Raw genomic sequence first — 25,315 nt, forward strand, 5'->3', positions numbered from 1 at the left:
TGTACTTGTTACAATGACAAAGTTCTCTTCTTCTTCTTCTTCTTCTTCTTCTGTTGGAATACTATCCCAGACTCTGTTTAGTATCTGTTAGCTTTGTGATATCTTGTGTTTTGTGTACTGTTGTTTTTTGTCTGTTTGTTTTTTTTTAATGGTCCAAATCTAGAAACCAGCAAGCATTTATAAAGTCTGTACACTCACTTTCTTGGTTGGTTCCAGTTGCCGTAACTTGTGCTCTCCTCTCCCTCTCCATCTTCTCGTTCAGGGAGGTTGGAAATATCTCTGAACAAACAACAACAGAAGAACAAGGTACAACTATAAGAGCCCAAAAAGCTCTAAATAGAAAAAAAAAACATGGGTAATGTTTAAGTAATGAGCACCTCATCATCATGCTACTATTCTTTTGTTTCATGCTATACCACTTTGTGCCAGGTGGTGGCAGTAAAGCAGGAAAGTAGTGTAAGTAGGAACACTGCTAGCATGCTAGAATGCATTTAAACAAGGCACGATCACAAGGGTTTTTTTTAGAGGTAAAAACATTAAAAAATGTTCTGAAGAGCACAAGTTTTAATGACATACTTTGGAGCTGACGATGCTGCTGGATTTGGAGCTGGAGCTGTTTCAGAAAAAACATCCTCTGCATCCGTAGTCTGCTCAAGGCTGGCCTTGTACTCCTCCAGGTACTCTGCTGGAACATATGTGATGCTGAACACACACACACAGATTCACACACAAGCACAGACACACACACACGCAAACAAATGAGTCAAACATTTCTTTCTGAAAAGCACAATTTGGCACCTCTTGTTTTCAGCCATTACCCACCTCAGTGGCAATTAAACCAGCGTTCACTACATGGTGATTTACCAAAAATGGAGAATTTCATTCAAGTGCAGATTGATTTGAAAGCAATGAAACAAAAGAGGCTCTTTCAAACCTTGTTTTTCACATGTAGCAGTTTTTCCTTATCAAAGCTGCCTGTATACAAACACAAGAATTCAGTCAACTGTACTGAATGTGTCTTAAATGTATTTTTCATGTCCTCAAACCACACAGGGCAATTAATTTGACATCTGACTGGGGTATCGATCATTATGTTGAGTGAAAGTTGCTAATTCACTTCCAGAAATAACACCCACTTAGAGTCCAATTTCCAAACATTTCAGAGCGATGCTGTGTTTGTCAGGCACAATAACACATTTGAGAGAAACAGTCAGCTTGATTTGGTTTGATGGCATGCAAACAGAGAGGGGAAATGAACTGAGGGGTGGTAATGAAACAGATAGGTGAGTTTGTCAGGAACGTGCTGCGAGAGACGAGGTGGAGCTCGGAGAAGCAATGATTAAAATGAAATCAGTGAGTTATAAAAGCAGGTTATAAATGCTGCAGGAGGAAATGAGGAGCATGCTGGTAACCGGTGAGGTTGTTAGTCATAAGGATGATAGAAAAATGAGTAACACAGCCAGCAAAGTTGAGTCAATAAGTGTTGCAGTCAGTCATGATTTATCCAGATGACAGAGAGTGTTAAGATGTGAGAAGTGATGTCTTCTTTTCTTATGTTAATCAAAGCACACACCATCACACTTGATTAAAGTGTTGATTAATCACATGAAAACTCTTCCCCAGTTATAGTCTAATAAACAGAGGTAAGACTTTCTTAATATTGTTTTAAAACTTTGCCAAATTTAAGCTTTTTGTCTCTGGATAAAACTCAACGGACTGCAACGAAGCCCAAAAGCAGATGGAGAGACTGAAAGGCAGGAAAACCAAGATGGCAGCTTCTTTGCAAATAAACGAAACAACCCCAGCGTGGAAGTTAGTCATACTCACACATAAAATGGGCACAGATCTTCCTCAGGTGCACAAGCAGATCTAGAACGTGAAAAGTTGGCTTTTTATGCACCGAAGCTAACACAACTGCCACGTTAATTTCAGCAAAGAGAACTTGAGAAACACCACAACCAGGAATGGGAGAAATCGCACTTCTGTCAATGCAACAACATGTGACTCAAAGAAGTAAGTGAAACCATCCTGATGTGATTGGGTTTGGAGATTTTAAAGGAAAGAAAAGTGATGATTTGAACATACCTCTCAGAAAAAAACATTCATTGAAGTACAAGAGCAAAACACTCAATGCTTAATGAGTCAGAAGTTCAACCTTATGAAACTCCAAAACAAACAGAGCAGCCTGCCTCATGTCCAAACAGTTCATAACTCAGCACCATAATTACACCATAAAGAGAATTTAAATTCAGTTTTATAAGTAAAGATCAGCACAGACTGCCTCGGAAGATTTGAATCTGAAATCACTGGAGCAGAAATGGTGTAAGTCTTAATTAGCGGCTTGTTCTGCATACAAACTTTGTCACTGGGAAGAAGAGGAAATTAAAAAATAATGATGGATGAGGAATCAGGTCAGAGAGGAGAGATCAGTGACAATCAACCTGAAAAGGTTCAGACCAAAGACTGTAAGAAAGGAAAAAAAAAAAAAAAAAAAAAAAAAAAGATGGATGACGTGACAGCTCCCCAAAAGTGAAGCTAAATAACCTGGAGACTGACTCATGGGACATGGGTTAAAAATAATGATATCTTAAACCTGGTTTCTGTCATCACAATTACTTGTTATTATGTCTTAATTAGCTAGACTATTACATTAATGCTTAATTTCAATTACAATGATGTTAGATAAAGAGGTATAATGTCAAAAATGACAACAGTAATAAACATAAGCAAAGTTCAGATAGGGAAATCACCAGGTCCATTTTCAAGTAGAGTCAAAAGTTGAGTTGAAAAAACAAATAGTTTTTTTTAATTACATTTTAAATAAAAAAAAAAAAAAAACAGTCTCATGGCATAACTGCCTAAACCAATAAAATAAAATAAAATAAAATAAATTAAAAAAAAATAAATAAATAAATAAATAAAAAATAAATAAAAAATAAAATGATAAAAATAAATATGTCAATACAGTATAAATAAGTATTTCTTTTTGTTGTTTTCTAAAAGCCCTTGAATTATGACATGGACAATCATGCTGTGACAAAATGCAAAATGCAGCTACTTGCTCTTAAAGTTCTACTAAGGAGTCAAAAGTCACTGAACTTGTGTGTATTGTGCACTTAGACTTTTTTTTTCATCATGTCACCATCAGTTTCTTACCCCAGGTCAGGTCCAATAAGGGAGTGTCGTCTCAGCATGGCTCGAGCCTGAGCATTCGTCAGATTAGACGTTGGTTCTCCGTTGATGGCCAGGAGGAGATCGCCAACGCCCAGACGCCCATCACGGCTTATGGAGCCACCGTGGATTATACTGCGAACCAGCATTCCCAGACCGTCTTTCATGGCGCTCACTGTCATCCCTGTAAGATATCATTAAAAAATGTGATGTTTTATGTTTGCATCTTGATCTGTACCATATATTCTTAAGAATACATGGTACAAAAACCCACAGAGGTAATAGTTCAGTTTTGGGGTATTCCAGGAGTTGATAATCAATAAAATCCTACAAAGATTGCTTTTTTGTGTGTTGTATTGTTTTATCCAGTTAGCAATATGAGATGCAACTATGTGATCAGATAAAAATAGACTAAGTAACCACCTCTATAAAACATCTCCAAAAAAAATGTCTCTTTAGGCTTATCTGTTTCTGGTGAGTCTCAGTTTCACTGTTAATAGCAAGTTACACTGAGGCTTCACTTTGAAATATTGTATCATTTACTTGGAATCAACAAGAATAAAGTTTTTCTTAAGAGTAAAAATGAGGCTTTAAAAAACTCTTCTTTATGGTGTTGTATCAGGGCCAAAGTTTAAACATCTAAAAAAATAAACTGAACTTTGAGAAATACATAAATGTATTCAAGATAAAAATAGGTATATTAAAAGTTTTTTTCAAGTTAAATAAAATTGATTTATTCTTTATTTTTACTTTCATATGTATTCTAGGATTTGATGTTTTATTTCTTTTCAGTTGCAAATTTTATGAAAGACTTGAAAACTTTTGGCCTTGATGTTACACCATACTGCTTATGGGTGTACAGTTTCACTGTCTAATTATGTGAATACAGAATTATCAAGTGTAGATTTACACAAGGATTTTCTGTACTTTAAAGGAATAAAAGACCTTTTCGTTTGCCAGTATTTCATCCTTGAAACTATAAAAACACTCTCAGATTTAACCTCTAATTCATACTCAACGGAGTAACTTTCGAGCATGGTGAAATATATTTATACACAAGATTTCTATGATTTTTAAATGGCCTTCATGTGCAGGGATTCATTGAAATAGTTCAAGAAACAACAGCGTGTACAGTTTTTTTAGTAGAATACAAAACTCATAAGTATTGACTCCAGCTGGGGCTATCAAGCTTAAAAGACAACTGAGGAGCAAATGAGCTTCTTCGTTTGAGCGTATAAACAGTGCTTTCATTATACCTTTTTGTTTTGGAAGGTAAAACTTAGTATTCACTGAGACAGTAGCAGTTCCCTGGGTGAGTTTTGAAATGCAAAGTACCCCGTGCAGCAGTGAAGTTACCCTTTCAGACTGGAAAACAGCCAAAAAATCTTTTCTATCGCTTTGCTTCCCATCTGGCATTCATAACTAATATGACACAGAAGTAAAGGCCAGTACGCCTTTCAGTCCCACGACCTCATTTACACTTCTTAGGAGGGGAGCAGAGGAGAAATAAATTATCAACACAAATTAAACACTGTGAAGAAATTTACACAAACCAAGGCTGGAGTTGCCTTTGACAACAGTGATGGTCCTTTCAAAGTTGCTCCCTGAGGTCAGCGCCTCCTTGTCACCGTCTTCTGTTGACTCTTTCACGGCGACGTCCTCGTCCTTGAGGAGGGTAATTCAACATAGTTATTCAACAGAGTGAATGAAAACAGAGGGCCAAGAGCTGAATAAAGCAGGGGTCTCTACTGAAAGGGTAGACGGAGTGCAAGGGAAATAATTTCAAAACAAATAAGCTCAGAACCATTGTTTATGTAGTTGAAAAGATCCCCGTGTCTAACTGAGGTGAGGTTAGAGAGTTACATTTAAAATTCTGTTTGAAAGAAGATCAAGGTTGATTATTTTGTGGTTTTTCAAACTTAGTTTGGGAAACTCAATAAGAGAGGCTCATTGAGTGCCAATCACCAATTCTCATTCATCTCCAGCAGTTACAGTTTCTAATCTTACTTTCCCAGCTTATTATATTGCAAACTTGTTGCATCCAGCATTTCATAGATTCACAGATTCAGGGCCAATACAGATTGCAAAGTTGAAATAACAATTTAGCAAAAGTTTCAGTATTGTTTTTTTTAACCTAACTGTCTGTACCCACTGGTTTATTTTTATGGTTGAGCCTGATTGATTATCATATTGAATCGGTAATGATTACTGTATGTTATTCGGGCCTTTGTTTCAATATTTTTTTAAAGAGGGGGTATTGCGCTTTCCCATACTTTAAACACAGATATAAAATCACGATGCTGGAAAACCTGTTCATATCATATGTCAAAGAAATGCTTGACTTAGAGTAAGAACCTCCTAACTGATTTGGAATGTTGGAGGGACAGGCCTCCAGAGGGGTGGCCAATCAGAGGGAAGGGGCTTTGAGGCCCTGAGAGTCTTAAAGCGACAGCAGCTAAAATGACGTGTTTTATACCTGTGTTGAAAAAAAGTTTTTTTTTCCAAACACAAATGTGTGAAAAATATAGATTTTTGAGGTGCTGTTAATAATTTAAAGCTACTATAGTACCCTAATTATTAGTTACCAGAGGGACAGTATAAAGCAAAAAAATAAAAATAAAAAAACACGTCTGCTTTAAGTTAACATCAACATCAATATCAGCATCGATTTTTTCCAAATCCATGTAATCTAATAAATATTAAAAATGTTAAAATTAAATTAATGCATTAATACCAAGAAAATCAGATAAAAAAAATAATAAATTAAACCATAAAAAAGTGTATTTATATTGTTAAATGGGATTAAATTAATGAGATACATCAGATATGTAGTAGTTAGTACATTTAGTGGCTGCTGAATTATGTGCCCCTTAATAAGGCAATATAATTCCCTGCATCCTTTCAAATCTTCAGAAGTTGCTTCTTTACCTTCATCAGAATCTTCATATCTCCAAAAGACATGGGTGGCTCCTGGTAAGGATGCTCAGCAGGCTCCTCTAGGGCGTTAGCAAACGTGCTATAAGAGTTCGAACTCTCCGCTGGTTCATCTTTGGTCAGTTGTGGTGCCAGGTACTGCTCATTACCGCTCAGCATGGGGTTAAAACTACTCAGACTCTGAGGAGTGAAACAGGCCGATGTCTCTGCTGAGAATGCCTGAGTGTTGTCCTCGAGGCTGGATGCTGCTGCATAGCAGGGACGCTCCTCCAGCAAGTCGAGGCGAGCTGTCAGCTGGGGTAAAACAAAGCACAGCAAGCTGAGTGAACGTTCCACTCTGTTAGAGAGACAATTGCCCAACAGGGGGAATTCATCTCGCTCAGTCGCCGTCCTGCCCTCCTTGTAATGAGCCATAGAAAAGCCATCAGTGGCCGATAGAGAACAGCAGAAATTACTGGGGATCTTAAGCTTGCCAGGCACAAAATGGAGTTTTTTTTAAACCATAACTCCATTTAGGAGTTAGGCAGAGTGGTGATAAATCTCATCAAGCACTTTCCCCTGGGAGCTTGATACAGACGCATAAATCTGAAGAAAAGTTAAATATGCAGATTTAAATGTGGCTCAAATCACAAACTTGAAAAGGAGAGTTAAAAAAAGATTAGGAGGTTTCATTTCAATACATTATAGTTATGAATATGGGGTGGACTAGGCAGTGAAAAGTACATGTAAAACTACTCGGTAGATTAAGAGGTAAGAAACAAAAAAACATAAGAAAAATCAAAAGTATTTTCAATTATAGATGATTATTGGTGACTTATTTGGCTTGTGACACTTATTGTATCATTATTTTATGAAGGCACAGTCTTCCTCACAACAAGTTTAAGTCCAGAGTGCTGAAAAATATCCAAAATTGACTTTTCTGTAGCCTTGAAGAGAGAAATCCACAGCATGTGCACATGAATAACTCCATTCAAAGCCAGACAACCAAAAAGCAAAGTAGCCAACCAGCAATCTATCAATGCAATCGTGAGAAAAAGAAGCTGTCAGTGTTTCATCGACAGTGACGTTGGAGGCCGACTTTGTGGGCTGACTGAGCTTATTTGATCTTTAACTCCCCGCTGACCTTTATACTGTTGTCCCATAAACAGTTATGGACCAGACAGGAACAAAACATCCATATTCTTTAAAAAAATATCACCTCAGATACTGTCAGTGGGTTTGAAAAGCTGAGCCACAGTTTACTGTCACTGAAGTAGAGCTGAGATTTATCAGCACCTTCTCTCTGGGGCTTTAGGGAGGAAAAGTGTTCATCATGGCGAGAAGAGCGAGCTGTCTGGCTTCATACAAACATTCGAAATCAGGTTTCATGAAATCCCAAAGTAATATAAAATAGCTAAAGTTGTTTTGGCCTATTTTTGTCCCTCTAGGATGCCGTATTACTGTCAACATATCTAAGAAAAGCCTTTTAAATAGGGTCAACTGTGACCTTTGGGAAAACTGGAAGCAGAGAAACCCTCAGGAAACAGTTTTGTGCGCCCCTCGCTGTTTTTGTTTACTTTCCTCAAAATTTCGTATTCAGTTTGTGTAGATACTTGTGGGCACAGAGATAGAAAAAAGCTGCAATCTTAGCACAATAAATCAGTCCAGTTCTTAATTCTGAGACAAAAACAACAAATATTTCTTATATCCAAGATTTTTAAACTGTAAAACGTATTTCATGTGCTGATTTCTTTCACTGATTTGTGTTGTGTGATATACCAAACGTGCAATATTGGTATGGTGCAACCAACTTTCATGGCTTTAATCTGGTCTTATTGTGTTGTATCATATCATAACTTGGGATATCTTATTGTATGGTATCAAAGCGTATAGAATTTTAATGCATTATAGTGAATCGTATATCAGCCCGTATCATATCATATCAAAAAGTGTGGTATCTCCCTTATCACACTGAACACCATTGTATTGAATCCTATTATATCTTAGCAGAATATTTAAAATGTGTGGTATCAGGTCTTATTGAATTAAATTGTATTATATTATCATATCTTATCTTCACAAATGCTATCATATAAATCACATCATTAAGTATTTAATCATATTTTTTCTTACCATTGTATTGTATCACATCATATTGTATCATAAGGTATTATATCAAAATGTATGATGTCATATCTCATCATATTGAATTTTATTGTATTGTATTGTATCAAATCATCTATCCTAACATAATGTATTGTTTTGTGTTGTATCCTAATGTAATGCATCATATATCAAATTCTATCTCAACATATTGTATTATATCATAACTTATCTTACCTTACCTATCATATCAAATTATACTGAATTGTCATAATAGAATCCTATTATATAGTAACACATCATTTTGTACCCTGTCATAATAATTGTATTGTATCATATCTAATCTTACTACAACTCATCTAATTAACTGCACTACAGTTTTACAGTTCCACAGTTTCGTTTAGTAGACGTTTTTGTCCATAGCGACATACAACACAAGCAATAATTTAGACAAAAGGAAAAACCTAGTTAGTGCGACAAAAGATCTACAAGTTATTTGGCTGCCTGATCTGCTATTAAGTGCAACTATTTCTTTTAAAATAATGTAGAATAATCTAGCCAACTAACCACAATCAATTGCTGCAACAATATACTTCAACTTCAACCTATACTACCAACAACATTCAGTAATTAGCGCCGAATATTCACTAAAAGCTGAGTCTGAGACCTTCTGACTCATTCTACCCTGAAGACAAAGAGGAGAAGGGTCAGATTAAGTGCTCAAGTGTTCCCTGAACAGATGAGTCTTCAGACATCTCTTCAAAGTAGAAAAGGACTCTGTGTATCATACAGAGTTAGGTAATTTATTCCACCATTTGGGAACAAGAAGAGTCTGGCTAGAGATTTGGAGCCAGGCTGGGCTGGGAGAACCAGGCATCTTTCACAAGCAGAGCGTAGTGGTCAGAAAGGAGTGTAGACCTGGTAGGCAGGAGCCGTTCTTGTCAATGTTTTGTGAGTCAGAAGAAGAGCTTTGACTTTGATTTGAGCTGCCTCTGGAAGCTAGTGAAGAGAGATTAACAGCAGGGGGATATGTACATTGAAAAAGTTAATCTCTATAGGAATCGCAATTCAGACACCAGCTGGAATATGTCATGTTGCCATGCCATATTGTTTTGTATAACATATACGTGGTACTTACAGTATGCTATTGGACTGAATCATATGTTATTGCATAATTATGCATCATATCATTAAATATGATATTAGCGCTTTCTTTAATGAAAGCTCTGATGACCATGCTCTGTGATGTGGTGGAATTTTCATATTGCTTTATGCCTTTCCTTAGTTAATTCTCTAAATTGTCTCTATATGTGTCACAATAATACCTGTATTTGACTTAAAGTTATCTGTACACAGAGACAGTGTTTTTCTTAGTCTGGGTTGGAACCGATTCACACGTTCCTGTCTCCTTGAATGCTGTTTCTCACATAGAGTTCCCAAGCTAAGCTGAACCCCCCTTTCTGATAGACAGACATAACAATCCCAATCTCAAGAATACTAAATACTGAGCACACGGACTGGGCTGTTAGAACTGACTTTGCATTACACTGGGCACCATGTGTACTGTCTGTCATATTCTCCTCGATCGAGCTATATAAACTATTTCAACTTAAGCCATCTGAGTCTCCTGAGTCTTCTTCATCAAGTGTCAAGATTCCTAAAATTTCTTTAACATGTGACATGTTACATACATTGCTATATGATACAAACATTGTTTGTTATTTTTTACCTTCGGTGTAGATGAGTGTAGGAAGTCCAAGTCTGCGCTGCAGCTGCTCCCATGTAAAGCGATCATGGATGCTTGGAAAGTGTCGTCCTCGATCCCAGAGTATGAGTGATCTAAGACCTTTTCATCAGAGAGGTCTGCTTCACCGGTGTCAATCTGTTGCAAAAAGTATCACTCAGTAAGTTACTAAGACACAATCAGGCTTTTATTATTTGAATTATGAACTCACTGAAAGCTAAAACTAGCATCTTACTTCATCTGTTCAGAATCACTAATGCTAAAAATACCTTATGACAAAACACATCACAGCCCTTTATCCAAGCAAGTACAGTTTCTGTCCAGTTCCTTGGGATGTTCTCATGTTTTTAGTAGTTTTTCCCCCCAATAGCTAACTAACCAATGCAGGCTCAGCTCGGAAAACGATGCCCTCAGCCAGTCCTCCTTCCTCTCCTTCTTCAACCATAATACTGTTGAAGGCAAATGAATGGATGGTGGATGATGGAGTAATTTCCTGCTCACCATATGGGTGTGGAGAGTGGGAATATCCTAAATCCTAGGAAAGTGGAGAGATTCTTTAAGTGTCTCCAGCTTTACGTTAATTGATTTTTGTTTAAATCAAGCACTTGAATGTTAGTATGGAATGGAGAAAGATGTTAGGAGGTAGAGAGACTTTTAAACACTAAGTAGAGTTTAGTATTGATCCAGTGTCACAAGCGTTCAAGCAGAAAGAATGTTCAAAATGGCACATTTATGATTTGACTGAATTAATTCCTTTAACATTTCACATTTTCTCCAGAGCTCCTGATATTGATTGAGTGTAGCATGCAGCCCAGACACAAAACGAAGGAAAGCATACTGGAGGATTACCCCTGTAAGACTCAATCTTGGGAGGCAATACAATAAAATATCCTGCAGAAGCACATTCCACGTCCTGCAGGAGAGTTGGTTAACTCCACAGAGGCTTCCTTCATACAGCTCTGTAATCCAGCTAGCCTTAGCAGCCCAGAGGTCTCCCTCTCCAGGGGCACGTTCAATACGAGAGAGAGATTCAGCTCTAAAGCTGAAAGAATGCAAGAAGTTTTGCAGAGTACAGGTGCCTGAAGCGGTGAACAAGCAGTTGGACCCAGCAAATATTTTGACAGGTGCGCTGGTGTGTTTAAGTGTAACAGCAGGGTTTGTGCTCCTGGAAAGTTCGATAACAAAATCATATAAAACAAAAGGGAACAGGGCATTTTAGGCAGCACCTCCTTTGAAAGAACAGAGGGTAGAAAGCTTAACCATGCAAGCGAGTCTTTTTTTTCCCTGCATGAAAAATTCAAGGCCTTGTAAGCTGAACCCTCATGACTGAATACAAAGTTGCATGATTTAAAACAAGCCTGACTCACAGCCGCGCATACATGCAGTGATGAATCCCTGACATGCTGCAAATTTAACACAAGAAAAGTCACATTCTCCCAGCTTCGTACATAAGTCACACATATCTTAAATACTCGAGGTTAAATCAAAGAAAAGTGATGAGACTAATGCTTATTCTTACAGGCAGAGGTTTGGCAACTCCTATCTGCACCATGCCAAGCTTGGCCCCCTTCAAGGCCTGCACGGCATCTTCCAGGCTGGCGTTCTCCAGGTCTGTGCTGTTAACGTACATTAGCCTGTCTCCTGGCAACAGGCGGCCATCCTGCTCAGCTACTCCATTAGGAACCAGAGAGCGGATCACAATAACTGTCTTGACCGGGTCCATGGGGTCCTGTAGCAGAGCCGGTCCAGAAAAGTTCAGTGAGAAGAGGTCAAGAGGTAAGCATTTACAGCCTTCAGTTTCAAAAGATATCAAGCTTAAAAAGTATAAGACTCTTTGGTGTTAAATTTGAAACGATCAGTTAAAGTGAATGTTCCCTTTAAGTCCCAGAGAGATTTCTCACCTGATAGTCCAGGATGCTGAATCCCAGTCCCCCTTCTCCCTTTTCAAGCTCGATATTCTGGATCTCCAGCTCCCACATCGCCAAAGGAGATCCTATCACCTCCTCTGTGACATTATCCTGTGTTGCTGCTCCTGCTGCTGCTGCTGTGTTCGCTTCTGAGTCTTCAGTAAGAAGCACACTGCTCAGGTCTGTTTGTTTCTGCTGAGGAAAAAGCCCAAAAATCTCTGAGTAACAGCATGCCTGCTTCACTTTTCACTCCTAACCCGGAGGCTGTTAGCCTCTAGTTGTGTCTCTGGCTCAGGTTTCTGGCAGGAGATAAAAGGGAAATATCTCCGGGATGCTCGGGCTTTAGTACATTATCACCGATAAAGCTGGAGAGATGAAAAACTCTTTTCTCAGAGGAAAGCTACTTTTGATGCCTCATATCTTGAACAAATGCTGCTGGTTACTGTTCCTGACATCTCGCTAGAAGAGGTTATAATAAACTCAGGTTTCCTGACTATCACTACATCTTAATCTATCAGAGTTTGCAACCTGGAAGCTAAAATGGACAGTTAAATTACTATAAATATAATTTTATTTTATTCTGCAGTGTCACAGTAAAAGTACCTTTAATGCAGGTGTAGGAATGGATAGAGCCTCTGGCTCTTGTTGAACAGTATCCATGTCGGTCTGCAGGTGGGGGGCGGGCCTGCAGCAAGTCATGAACACATAGAGGGGGAGCTCCTTTAAGATTCTCACTACTTCCTTATGGGTCTCACCAATTAGTGATATGCCGTTGACCTGTGAACAAAATACAAACTTTGTTGATGAATCTGTTTACGACTTCATAGGCTTTCTAGCCTGGCAGTTTGGTAGCTTCAAGCTTAGCTTAAAATTTGAGGTCTGTATTACTTTCTAACTTACAGACTCTACATAGAACTAAAGAATCGGTTTCCTGGGTCTATTAGTTTGCACTCTAGTTTCATTTTGCAGTAAATGCGGCAGACTAGACTAGCTGGTGGTAATCTGTCAACAATTAACTCAAATCAGATATCCTCATGCAGGTACTGCCCTACATCCATACCTGTGTTGAAAAGCCAATCACTGTTCAGTTTTTTACTGACTTTCTGAAATCCATCCAAAACTATTAATCCAAACTACCTGTCCACCTGCATTGTAATGTTATTTGTTAATCTGTTTTTGCTGAGTCTTAGATCTACAGTTAATTTAATTAGTTTAAGTAAAACTGAGACTCAGCAAGAACAGAAAAATAAATAACGTTACGGTGCAGGTAGAAAGGTAGTTTGGATAAATGATAGGATAAAGGTGGTTTGGATTAATAAATAAATAAGATAGCTTTAGTGTTGCAAAAAATCAGGGAGTCTCAGATTTACTGTTACTTTAAATAGTTACAGTAAAACTGAGACTAAGCGATAACAGATAAACAAATAACATTACGGTGCAGGTAGAAAGGTGGTTTGAATAAATAAATAAATAAGATAGCTTTAGTGTTGCAAAATAATCAGGGAGTCTCAGATTTACTGTTAATTTAAGTAGTTACAGTCAAACTGAGACTCCTTGTTTTTTTTCCAATACGAAAGCTGTCTTGGTTTATTACATTACCCGAAGTAGTGCCTGTTCATCTTTACTTTGTAGGTCTTAGTTTTACTGTAACTAATCAAATTAACAGTAAAACTGAGACTCCCTGATTTTTTTTTTTTTTATTTAAAACTAAAGCTTCTTGGTTTAATACATTGCCTGAAATAGTGCGTGTTCATCTTTATTTTGTAGGTCTCAGTTTTACTGTAACTAATTGCCAGCAGTGAAACTACCCTTTAATTTGCAGCAAAGTTAACGCTGTCATTCCTCAGTTCATTACATCTCCTGAAGTGGCACCTGTTCATCTGTATCCCAGTTTCACTGTATCTTGCGTTTTTCAGTAAAACCGAGACTTCTCAGAACTGGGTAAAAAGGTGGATACACTTGTAATGAATCAAGGCATTATGGCATCTTTTCTGCACACATCTAGAGGAGGGAATTCTTGCAATGATTGTAATCTAAACACACTTCACATTTAACAAGCAGCTCATGGAAAAGTAAGTCTTGGCTGGAAGTCATTTATCGCTAACTGTAGGCTAAATTGGTGTAATTGTAATGCCTCTAGACACTGTTGTAAACGAAATGTTCTCTTTTATTGAAGGGATTAGATACCTCTAAGAGTTCATCTCCACTGAACAGCTTCCCACAGCGACCAACAGGTCCCTCAGGTAAAACAGAGCGGATGTAGTGATGCCCGCTGCTAGCTTCCAGACTGATGCCCAGGCCACTGCTCTCGCTGTATTTTTCCACCTGGGCCACCTGCCATGCAAAACAAACCCATTTTTCAGTCGAGGTTATCATTTGAGCTGTTTACCTGCAAGAGTGAACTGCCCTGGAGTCCAGGAATGCATAATTGATGCTTGAGAGAAAGGAATTCACTCACTACAACTTCATTACTTGGACCCAGAATCTCTTGCCACTTCTTCGTAAGTTCATCCTCCTCGAAGGCTGTCAGCTTCATTCCTTCGAAAAAACAAGATATGATGCATACATTAACACACTAAACAACATAAAACTGCCAATTTTGGACACAGTTTTCACAGCAAGGAATGAAACTCTAGTATCTGTATGCAAAATGCTCTCTAGTGTAGTCCAAGCTTCAAAAACTTTAAATCTACTGCACTGTCTTTGCGACAACACCCATCTCTCTATTTCCTCACTGTGTGTGTAGCCAGCCTGTGTGTTCCTGCCAACAATAACCCTTATCTGTCAGATGTGTGCCCAGTATCTCTGCTGGTGTACTTAAAGGAGAACCACAGCCTCCTACCATGTTTGTCTTCTGTTAGGTGATCCATGGCTGCGCTGACATCCAATCCGTCACTCTTTGTCTGGAGTGCCTTTTCATCTGTGGTGACTGTAAAAAAACACACAATGGATGGTGAGATGGACAGAAGCAGGCAGCGGCACTGACACGACAGGATAGGCCACAGGAAAGAGGTTACTCTACAAAATCAGCACACAGATGTATCAAAACAATCATTTTATTCAGAAAAGGGAAGTAAACTCCTCCAAAACAGTTCAAACCCTTTTATCATTCCTGTCCAATTGTAGTGAAACAACCCCATCTCATTCCCAAATTGGTCGGATGAGGACATGCAGACCTTGCTGATGTTGTCCATAAAGTCAGTCTATAAACATTCAAGGACTTCAAATACCTGTTTAATGATCCTGGTGCTTTTTTTAATACTTCACGCCTCTGTTTATGTCTTTGGAGTTCCTCAAGGCACCGAACTGGTCACCCGTGAAATTACTATCCATACTTTCAGCAAGCCATGGTCTACACTGTACATCAGCAGCATTTCCGTGCCAATATAAAACTAATTCTTGCTAGTCTGCAATATGGACAGGGAGTCAACATCAAATAGTTTAACTCTGAAGGATTTTTCCATACACACATGCCACCTTATCATTTTTCTCCTCAACGGGAGCTCCAGTGTTGTTTTTCATTTCTTACCTCTGTTTTGTAATCTAAAAGTTTTAAAAGGGTGATCTGCTCTAATTTTCTGACTCTCAGGTTCCTCTGAAGTCAGCCTCTTTCATTTCTTGTAGCAGCTGACTGCTATTTTTTCCTGCATGTTTTTGAGCAAAAACTTCCTGCTGCCAAATCTAATCCCTTTCAAGCTCCATCCATCCTAATCGACAGCTTTTGCAATAGCCTGGAGGTCCCGTCAGTTCAGGGGAGATGTGAATCTTAGTGTTTGTTCCTCTCTGTTTGATGTTTCTATCATGGAAATATAAGATTTTATGGAAGAATAAAAATGAAATATCTCTTGTAGCATGAATTTATCGAGCACAGCTGTGTCTAGAATACCAGTTTGTTGGTGGGGATGCCCAGTTAGACAAGTCTTATCAATGGCTGACTATAATCTATGATCTAGACAACACAATAGAAAGCTTTGGTTCTCTTTATAACTACAGGGTCATTTTAGTGCCTGTAATTTAGGGGCAGTTTTAAGCAAAAGGTGAGCCTGGTCACATTCAGAGAGTCAGGAAATGCACAAGGAAAAAAGTCAGAGATCGTAATGTCTTGACTTTATTGAGAAAACAACACCTAAATTTATTAGCACAGTCAAGGGTTGTTGCATTATTCTGTCAGTGTGCAGTAATAATGGAGGCGAAAGGGAGCACTCAACAGAAATTGTTAAACAAAGTGGTTAAGTTTATTTTAATGTTTGGAAAAATACTGTTGTCCTCTTGGACTTTGTCAGAAATGATTAATTATCAGTGCATTTCTCTCTCTTATGAATGTGGGCGTACTTCACCCGATACAGCTCTTAGGAAGAGCTGTCTGATAGGAAAATTATTTTCAGTACAAGTGTAAATTTTATCAAAATATATCAACCAATAAATTGTTCTGTGACAGGATAATGTCAGATTATTTATTAAAAGGTAATAAAAGGTACACATTTGCCATTCCCAAAACATAACTCAGTTTTTGAAAGCAGCTAGAGAAACAACTGTTCTTGTGTTAGTTGATAAAAGAGAAACAAATCTCTTTTCTAAGTCACTCATCACTGCTTCTGCCTGAGCCACATTTCCACTTCAAACCTCATCATTTTGTCAGGATGATGAGCAGCAGAAGGCATTTTTCTATCCATGTTCAACTCCTCCTACTCTCTTCTTCCTACCTTGGACAGCTTCCTCAGCCTTCCTCCTCTCCAGTTCCAACTCCCTCTTGACTGTGGTGACTGTGGTGACCGTGGTGTCGGGAATGGCGGTGCCGGGGGTCAGGATGGTGAGGACGGGGGTCACAGCAGGGGGGATCTCCTCAGGCTTGAAGCCCCGCCGGATCAGCTTGAGGTGGACTGTCTGGCCTGTGTGTCTGAGCACTTCCACTGCCTGTTGGTTGGTGTATCCTTGGATGTCTACTCCATCAACCTGTAGGGGGCGATCACGTGAGAGTCTTTGGGTTAAGATGAGTGGAGAATTTTCCAAAAGTTTTATAGATCAGGGTTATTAATTCATTCCATTTTAGTGATTTATTTTTTCTTAACTTAATTCTTGTAAACTTAAACTTTATCTTATATTTAAAGTCTCCTGGAGGAAGCCATTAACACTGGCCTATTGATTGTTCACTACTGACTAAATAATATGATGTTGTTGATGACCATGATGATAATTTGGCAAACTTATGGCTTGTTCATCTTTTTAAGAGGGTCTCAGTTTTACTGAAACACCCCCCCCCACACACACACCCCACCCCCCAAATTTGTCTGCAAGATAAATCCTGTCATTTTTCTATTCATTACATCCCCTGTTCATCTGCATCATATGGGTCTCAGTTTTATTTTCTCTTACTTGTATCATACTTTTGACAGTAAGGCTGACACTAAATGATTACTGTACTTTCTACCTCTTTCAATATAAAAAGAATGTGGGTGGTACAGATTCAGTAGTTGGCATACTTACAGCAATTATCTGGTCTCCAACATGAATACGTCCGTCTTGGTCAACAGCACTGTCTTTTGTTATGCTCTTTACAAAAATACCAGAAGGCTCTGAAAAATTAGAGTGAGAGAAAGAAACAAAAGAAGTGATGAAAGGTCCATGAACACAACATGAAATACAACTACAGAATGCACACAAACGTGTTTCGTTTGTTGTTGTTAGCCAATGTAAGCAAGTAGTTTTTAAATCCAATTAAAATCCTACACATAACAGCATTTCTTCAAAGGCAACCTGTTTAACTTAAACTGTTAGAACAACTTTGGGATGATTGGAGCAGACTGAATAATACACTGCTGCCCTTTTAGAGGCTACATTAGCAAGCCCTCAGTGACAAGACTGCTTATTTCTGTAGTGTTTTCAGTAATGCCTGGAGCAGCTGGGTAAGAAATACAAATAGAGGGACAAATTAAACTCAACAGAATTTAGCTTTTGGCATTCTGTAATAATAATCAATCAGTCATACACCTGAGTGTCAAAATAAGGTAGCATGAGATTTATTGTTGAATAACAGGACTTAAATGTGTAGAGGATGAAATCAACAAAGAAAACACTCACATTAAAAAAAAGGCACAACCCTACGCCCCGACAGCAAACTAACATTCCAGAATAATAATGTTATACTCCCTTTCAGCAGACTGTCTGCTACAATTTGGTGTAAGTTGCATGTTCGTACGATAGTTTGTTACCTGACAGTGTTGAAAATGATGATGACCCAGTACATATTTCATATTCCAGATCTTAGTATCCAGAATATTGCCAGGATCTAGATCGTACTTTTACACCTGTCAGATATTATAGTGACCCTGTCTTGTTTTGTTTTGCAAAGCAATCAGACCATTTATGGTGGAGTTATATACACATATAGTGGAAACGGCCCTATTCAACAATGGTAAAGAATCATTTAAAAAAATCCTGGATCCAGATGGTGATCTGAATCACCTCCAAAATTTAATCACTTCTTCCTTATCTTATTTTGAACATTTCCTGAAAATTTCATCAAGATCCGTTTGTCCCTTTTTGAGTTATGTTGTTAACAGACAGACAAACTCCCCAAAAAACATTACTTCCTTGGGGAGGTAAAAACCAACTATGGATTAACCAGACATTTTATGCTTAATTTTGTTTCAGATTTTAAAGATTGTAACTTGATTGAATCACAAAGGCTAAATGTTGCTTCTGTTGCCAAAATATGTGGGCAGTTTGAAAATTACTCACATCTTAGGGCATAAAACTAAATCAGTAGGCTCATTTTGATGATTCAAAGGAGATCTTTAAAGCTTCTTTGAGGAACTTCTGTTTGGCATTGATTTTGAAAAAGATCCTCACTTCATGATGTAACTTTTATATGTGAGATAAGTCATCCCCCTTCACATCAATGTTATGCACTCCAGGCCAGTAGCTTTAAGCAGACGACCCCAGTGAGAGGAAAGCCTCAAGCATGCTGGAAGCTTGGCATAGCGTCATGGATATGATGTAAATAACAACACCTACCCTACAGCAGTGGTTTCCAGCCTTCAAAATAACTTGAATAAGTCAGTCTATGCATATTTTTGTTTTTTTTTATTAGCCTGTGTAGCTCAAAAAGGGGACTGTTTTGATTCCAACCTGTTTCATTAGCAGCTTAAGACGCCTCACAAATGCCCTTAATCAGAAAGTAATCTCTCTCTTGTTTTTACCTGAATTTTTATCTCCAACGTAGCCAGCGATAGTGATCCCCAGTCCCTGTGTGTTCTTTGTAAGGCTCACATCAAAAGCTTCAGCCTCCTCATCCTCATATCCCTGTGAAAGCAATAAAGTGGATGACAGGCACAAATAATGAGAGCTAAAAAGAAATAACAGCTGATTCATCAGTCATCGGAGTGCACATCAAACACACTTTTCAAGTTCAAATCTAAGCAATCTGAACATGTCAGCTGTATAAAGTACCGTGCAGTGGAAAGAATATGCTGTTTGTCATTCAGAAAGTGAGTCATTGAATTTGATTCAAACTGCAACAGGAGTGAGTGTTGAAAATAGCCATGAAATTCAGAGAAAGTAACGCAATATCTGCTCTGAAAGTGTGAAAGTGTGAATTACGAGTGATGTAAGCTTCAACTCTTTTTATTCCTATTGATTCAGACTGTCAAGCAGAAGAAAGAATAACTGGAGATGAAAAGCTGAATTTGAGCACTGAAATGTTTCAGATGGAAGTGTTTGACTTTAAATGTGTGTCCAATTATCAACTGGACACATATTGTCAGTTTGATGATTCATTATGAAGGAACAGCATTAATATTTCATTGAGTGACTCATCTTTTCTCACCTGTTGTTCAGTGACAGTGGGGAGCACTATGGGCATGACAGCAGAGACAGAAGGAGGCTCATCTACAGGACCCCTGGTTACAACCAGCTTCACCCTGTTGCCACACTGCCTGAGGACCTGCGCCACCTGTTCGCTGCCCATGCCGAACAGGTCGGTGTCTCCGATCCTCAAGATGTGGTCCCCACTGCGCAGGCGGCCGTCCTGAGATAGAAAAATAACTTATTTTCTGACTCAGTTTTGACTGTAGCTTGGCAGAAAATATCAAAAAAGACAAAACAGTTCCCAAACCAAGGAGACAACACTCTCTACAACAGAAAGTGTTTCTTTGCTGTTTTTTTTTTAAGTAATCAAGAGTACTCTGAATACATCTAACCTCTCAGTAGCCTAATAACGTAGAGATGCATTTATAACTAGAAAAGCACTCAAAGAGCGCAGACCTCCACCAAGCATATTGTAATTGTCATGCAAAACTTTAGTCCTACTTTAATGTTATACTCCCTTTCAGCAGACTGTCTGCTACAATTTAGTGTTAGTTGCAGGTTTGTACGATTATTTGTTACCTGACAGTGTTGAAAATTATGATGACTCAGCACATATTTCATATTCCTGATCTCAGTATCCAGAATATTGCCAGGATCTGGATTGTACTTTTACATCTGTCAGAAATGATGGTGACCTTGTCTTGTATTGTTTTACAAAGCAATCTGACCATTTATAGTGGAGTTATGTACACATATGGTGAAAACGGCCCTATCTCACCATTATAAAGAATCCTTCAAAAAAATCCTGGATCCAGACAGTGATCAAGATCACCTCCAAAATGTAATCACTTCTTTCTTATCTTATTTTGAACATTTCCGGAAAATTTCATCAAGATCGGTTCGTTACTTTTTGAGTTATGTTGTTCACAGACAAACAAACAAACAGACAAAATCTCCAAAAAATAACCTCCTTGGCGGTGTTAATTACCTGATCAGCGATGCCTCCTGGAAGGATGGTTTTTACAATTACTCCGGTGGTTTTACCTCCCACAATACCAAAGCCTAGACCAGTGCCATCATTGACCAGCTCGATTGTCTCCACGTGCTGCCACTAGTGAGAAAAACACAATGAGCCCAATAAGCGTTCTATATGAGCATCAATTTGAGAATTTCCAACTTTTGTAAAGGAATATATAAACCTATAAGCTGATCATTGCAGGTAATGTCACTGACTATTACAGCCAATGTTTACTTGGACCATCTTTCACAATATGCCCGAAATGGGACTGTGACATTTCTGTTCTGCCTCCTTAATGTAAATTTCAACACCAATTAAAGGTGATTGGCGTTAATCTGCCTCTGAATGTGCAACCAACGTTAGCATGAGGCAAAGAGGCTGCTAAAAGAGGTTTTACAAGATGTGTCCCAAAGGTGTAAGAGAGTGATACAGAGGCAAAGCAGAAGATATAAAAGACAAAATATGGGTGAAAACGTCATAACAGAGATAAAATAAAGATGAACTAGAGATGAAAAAGGCTTAACAATTAAAATAAAGGAGATGATAGAGGCAATAGTGAGCTGCAATCAAGACAAAGAAATGAAATACAGGCACATGATAGAGATTAAAGAGAGGTAAAAAAGAGATAAACTAGGCACATGATGGAAATGAGATAAGAGAAATAGGAGAAAAAAGATGAGTTGGACACATAATCAAAATTCAATTAAGGCAAAATGGGGATAAAATACAGAGATTAAAGAGGGGTAACATTAAGCTGAACTAGAGTCAGAGATAAAATATGGTTGAAATTGATAAAGACATGGCATAATTAAGATAAAATAGAAGCAAAAAGTGATGAAATCACAAGTATGAAATGAAGGCACAACAGTGGTGAAATGTAGTCAGAACAGAGATTAAACGGATGTTAAACTGTGCCATGGTGAACTTTAAAAAAATTCCCAAACTAAGGTACAAATGTTATTCCACAGTACACTATGGAAATGTAAAAGTAGAAAAGAACAGGGCTTTGCTGAAGCTCACCCGGCCCAGTATCAATACCTGAAAAGGCTTTACAGTAACTTGAGATTTGGACATCCAGTGGAATTAATTAATATTATTCTAAACAGGAAATTTTGCCATTTGTCTGCTGTATCCATTGTTCCTTCCCTAACTGTGTGGACCTATGATCATTTGGTGAGCACCTGCATGTAGATTTCTGAACAGCCTTATAAGGAAATCTTGTGTAGCTGTGTTTCTTTGCCAGTAACACTCTTAAAGAATGACAGCTGTGCTGACTAGTGCACATTTCTGATCATGATATTAGAGTTGAAATGGACAGTGTCTGTACCGCACTGGAGTTAGCAGAGAGTGTACTGGCAGCAGAAGGCGTGCGTGACACTGCAGGGCTGGCCAGCTGAGGTATGGGCCCTCTTGCCACTGTGAGCTGCACCCTCTCTGAAGCACTCTGCAGGATGCAGATGGCCTGCTGGTGGGTCACTTTCTGGTCCAGAGGCTGGCCGTTGATGGCTAAGATCTGATCTGCTTCCCTGAGCTTCCCGTCACTGCAGGGCAAAGAAGCAGAGAGACAGAGGGATGATGAATTAAGGTTTTACTCAGTGGATAAGTTTCTTCTTTTAATGGTGTCGATTCTGACAAACCAGTGCGCGACACTTCCTGGTTGAATCTCCTGGATAAAGATGCCGAGCTCGCCGTGATTCTCGCTCTTAAGCCCCACCACGCTGAAGCCAAGACCTCCTGACACCGGCTTCTGCAAGTCCACGTTTGTGACGTAGCGGCCCTACATCAAACAGACGTACAGAGTATAATATTTGGCTTCAGTGTAGCATCAAAGCTACCGGCAGCCGTCTGAAGTCTACTCGCAGTGCCTGCCTCAAGAGAAAAGAACTCAGTTGGCGGTCTGTAGTTCTTGTTTTTAATTCTCTGAATATTCCTTTGAGTAAATCTTAATCAAGGTTTCCTCCCTGTTTGGAAATGATCAAAACAATTAAATATTTTTTAGAAATAAGCCAAATATTCATGTGTTTTATAATTACATAGACCACAATCAAAAGCAGGAACACCCAGATGATTGCCTTGGATTTCAAATCGTCTCTACCTGTGCCATGGACTGTATAATGTGATCAAATTCTTCAGATGCCGTCTTCCCGTTGCTTTGCGTCGCAGCTGGAGCATCTGAGTAGGGAACATGTCCACCATTAGGTTTGATTGCTGCGACATGATCACCTAGATCACTTCCATGGGAGCCTGGGACAGTCCCCTGTGAAAACAAAAGGGAGAAAGTAATGTTTTGAACAGCTGATGTTTATTTTCTGGACAGCTTTGCAAAAAAATTTGCATAAAATAACCCCAAAGGATGAGATCCAGTGTGCCGCTCACATAACAGGTTTCAATATCTGCAAAATCCCCCACTAGAGAGACAAACTTTTGGCTTCAATCCAAGCAAATACAATTAAAACTTGGAACAAAAAAGCACCACGATCCATTCCTACCAGCTAACGTTTAAATTTAGCAAATTTAATTTGGACGCTAAAACCCTGAAGTGTAGTTGTGTGAAGCCACGGGGATGCCAGAGAGTTAGTTATCCCAGCACGATTAGCTGAATCCATGGCAGCCTAATCCTTCAGGAGATAATGGCTCTTAGCTGATGTTCCAACAATGACTCAACTCCAAATACAATATTTCCATCATGGTGGGGGGAAAGCATCGCTGGCCATCTGGATGCCTTAATAAGCTGGGGCTTTAATTACCGCGATGACTTTACTTGTGTGACAGATGAATTACATGAAAGCTACAACGACATAAAACAGTGTTTCCCGGTTTCATTAGCCAAAGGGCGGGACGTTCATGACCATCTGAGCTGGATTTAAAAGATTGGACATTATGCAGTGCAATCATGTCATAAACAGTCCATTTAACATATGGCGATGCCCGGCTGAAGCCGTCCTCGTGAACTTGTGTATATCCATACAGACGTGAACTTTCAGACGTGTTCTTTAAACACAGTCCCAGATTAATCCTGAGAAACAAAGCTCTATAGGACAGGCCACGTTAGGGCAGCACACTGCAAACAAAGCCCTCTGGGCCAGGCTAAGTTAGCGTAGCATGCTGCTAAGTTGCTATCCTCATGCATGAGCTTTGTTAGCTGGGGCCTGGCTAAGAGGATTAAAGTTCCAGTTTGGTTCTTGCACATTTAAGAAATTGTTTCTGCCCCACTTCACACAGCAGCCTCTTTCTCATTGGAGGAGTGGGGGTCTTGTCGCCATAGCGACACGGACTGTGCAAGGCCTAACTAGCAGAGCCAAAGGGACGGACAGTGTGTCTGTGTTTATGTGTCTGGCACTTGTCTGGACACAAAACCGGTCCAAATTGGTTTTACTGAAGGGCTCATCAAGAGCAGTCGGGTTCTGACACTCTGTTAAAACATTACACAGACTTCTGTAGCTTTAAATGTGTCTGTTTGTTTCTGTTTCATCGTGGAGTGAATAGTTTTGATATCTTACAGGAATTTCCAATAAAAGGCTGCTTGATAATTTAGCTTATTTAAATAAACACACTTTGGAATGTACCTCTTTTGAAATAAGCTCAAATCACCAGCACACACAAAATGCCAGCAGGGCTTTTATAATCTAAATTCCACAAGGGGTAAAAAGCTCCAGCATCCCTGCCTCCCCCTGCATAGCTCACATATTTCTGTCTCTATTTCTCAAACACAGGCCCAGGCCCTCTCTCCACTCTGACTTAAGAGCTCTTTCCTCCCACTTAAATGTTCAATTCTCAATGGACAGAATCAGCTTGAAAAAGAAGTCCCTGACTTGGAGCAACTATCTCTGCTCATGTTCCCATATTATATCTGGCTTGTGTGAACCTTGACAGCAATTTTGCCACGGCAGAAACACCACAGGGGATGGGGATGGGGATTGAAAGAGGGCGAGGGTTTGTGTCTTGACAGGAGCCAAAAACTGAATCAGTGAGGTCGCTTGGGATGCAGGAAAGATAAAGTGAATCCTTTCCAAACCTCACTGGTTTTAACACTAACCACAAGTTTCTGCACATTTTTCACTCTTAAAACAGAATCAACACGCCCATATGTTCATCAACACTTTTACTGGTCACTGCAGTTGTTTCTCTTCTCCGTACCAGCTGTTGAGAGCTCCCTTCCTAATGTGATTCCACACTCTACTTTCTGTGCAATAATGCATTCGAAAGTTCAGCCAAACCAGTTATGAGCCTTCAATATGCTGAATTAGTGTAATTAAATGGGCATCTTCCCAAGGGCACGGACTTTTGAGAGTAAAACTCTGTCTTTGTGCTGCTGCTTCTCTACTGCAGTTCAGTTAGGAAACATGGAGATGAGGTTTAAGTGAATAAATGAACTTAATTTTGGAAGACTGGCTCTAGTTTGGACACAATATTGCTTAACTCTTTCGAATGTATTAGAGAAAGAATGAGCAAAATGAATAACAGAAAAACTAATTAGTCCTTTATTGTGCTCAGACATGCTGATGTAATGTTAAAATCTACCTTACCTTGCCTGTCTTTGAAAGTATTGTCACCATACTGTTGATAGTTTCAAACTGGAGCTTCTTAAAGAGCAACAGGAACAGTTCATGACTTTGAAAACAGCTGCTGAAAACTTAATCATTGTTTTTATGA

General features: G+C 38.9%; 1 protein-coding gene across 12 annotated transcripts in view; it reads right to left on the reverse strand.

Moving 5' to 3' along the window:
• Positions 1-25,315, reverse strand: part of mpdz (multiple PDZ domain crumbs cell polarity complex component) — a 60,225-nt gene that overhangs the window by 25,362 nt on the left and 9,548 nt on the right. For 7 of the 12 annotated variants that reach the window (XM_074698924.1, XM_074698919.1, XM_074698922.1 and 4 more), the window contains exons 4-25: positions 22,758-22,919; positions 22,300-22,439; positions 21,990-22,203; positions 20,633-20,755; positions 19,664-19,864; positions 19,038-19,140; positions 17,323-17,411; positions 16,542-16,791; positions 14,681-14,767; positions 14,297-14,376; positions 14,026-14,172; positions 12,442-12,615; positions 11,833-12,033; positions 11,451-11,660; positions 10,311-10,466; positions 9,917-10,069; positions 6,100-6,399; positions 4,725-4,836; positions 3,157-3,355; positions 1,828-1,869; positions 577-702; positions 199-279 (exon numbers count right to left, since the gene is read on the reverse strand). In XM_074698924.1, coding sequence (XP_074555025.1) covers positions 199-279; positions 577-702; positions 1,828-1,869; positions 3,157-3,355; positions 4,725-4,836; positions 6,100-6,399; positions 9,917-10,069; positions 10,311-10,466; positions 11,451-11,660; positions 11,833-12,033; positions 12,442-12,615; positions 14,026-14,172; positions 14,297-14,376; positions 14,681-14,767; positions 16,542-16,791; positions 17,323-17,411; positions 19,038-19,140; positions 19,664-19,864; positions 20,633-20,755; positions 21,990-22,203; positions 22,300-22,439; positions 22,758-22,919 — 3,350 coding nt within the window. The remainder of the gene's footprint in view (positions 1-198; positions 280-576; positions 703-1,827; positions 1,870-3,156; positions 3,356-4,724; positions 4,837-6,099; positions 6,400-9,916; positions 10,070-10,310; positions 10,467-11,450; positions 11,661-11,832; positions 12,034-12,441; positions 12,616-14,025; positions 14,173-14,296; positions 14,377-14,680; positions 14,768-16,541; positions 16,792-17,322; positions 17,412-19,037; positions 19,141-19,663; positions 19,865-20,632; positions 20,756-21,989; positions 22,204-22,299; positions 22,440-22,757; positions 22,920-25,315) is intronic. The other 5 variants (XM_074698915.1, XM_074698923.1, XM_074698921.1 and 2 more) reach the window with 5 other exon arrangements.

This window comes from Halichoeres trimaculatus, unplaced genomic scaffold (genome assembly GCF_033239565.1).
Source record: "Halichoeres trimaculatus isolate MK-OKI-2021-1 unplaced genomic scaffold, fHalTri1.1 fHalTri1_scaffold_22, whole genome shotgun sequence".
NCBI lineage: Eukaryota > Metazoa > Chordata > Actinopteri > Labriformes > Labridae > Halichoeres > Halichoeres trimaculatus.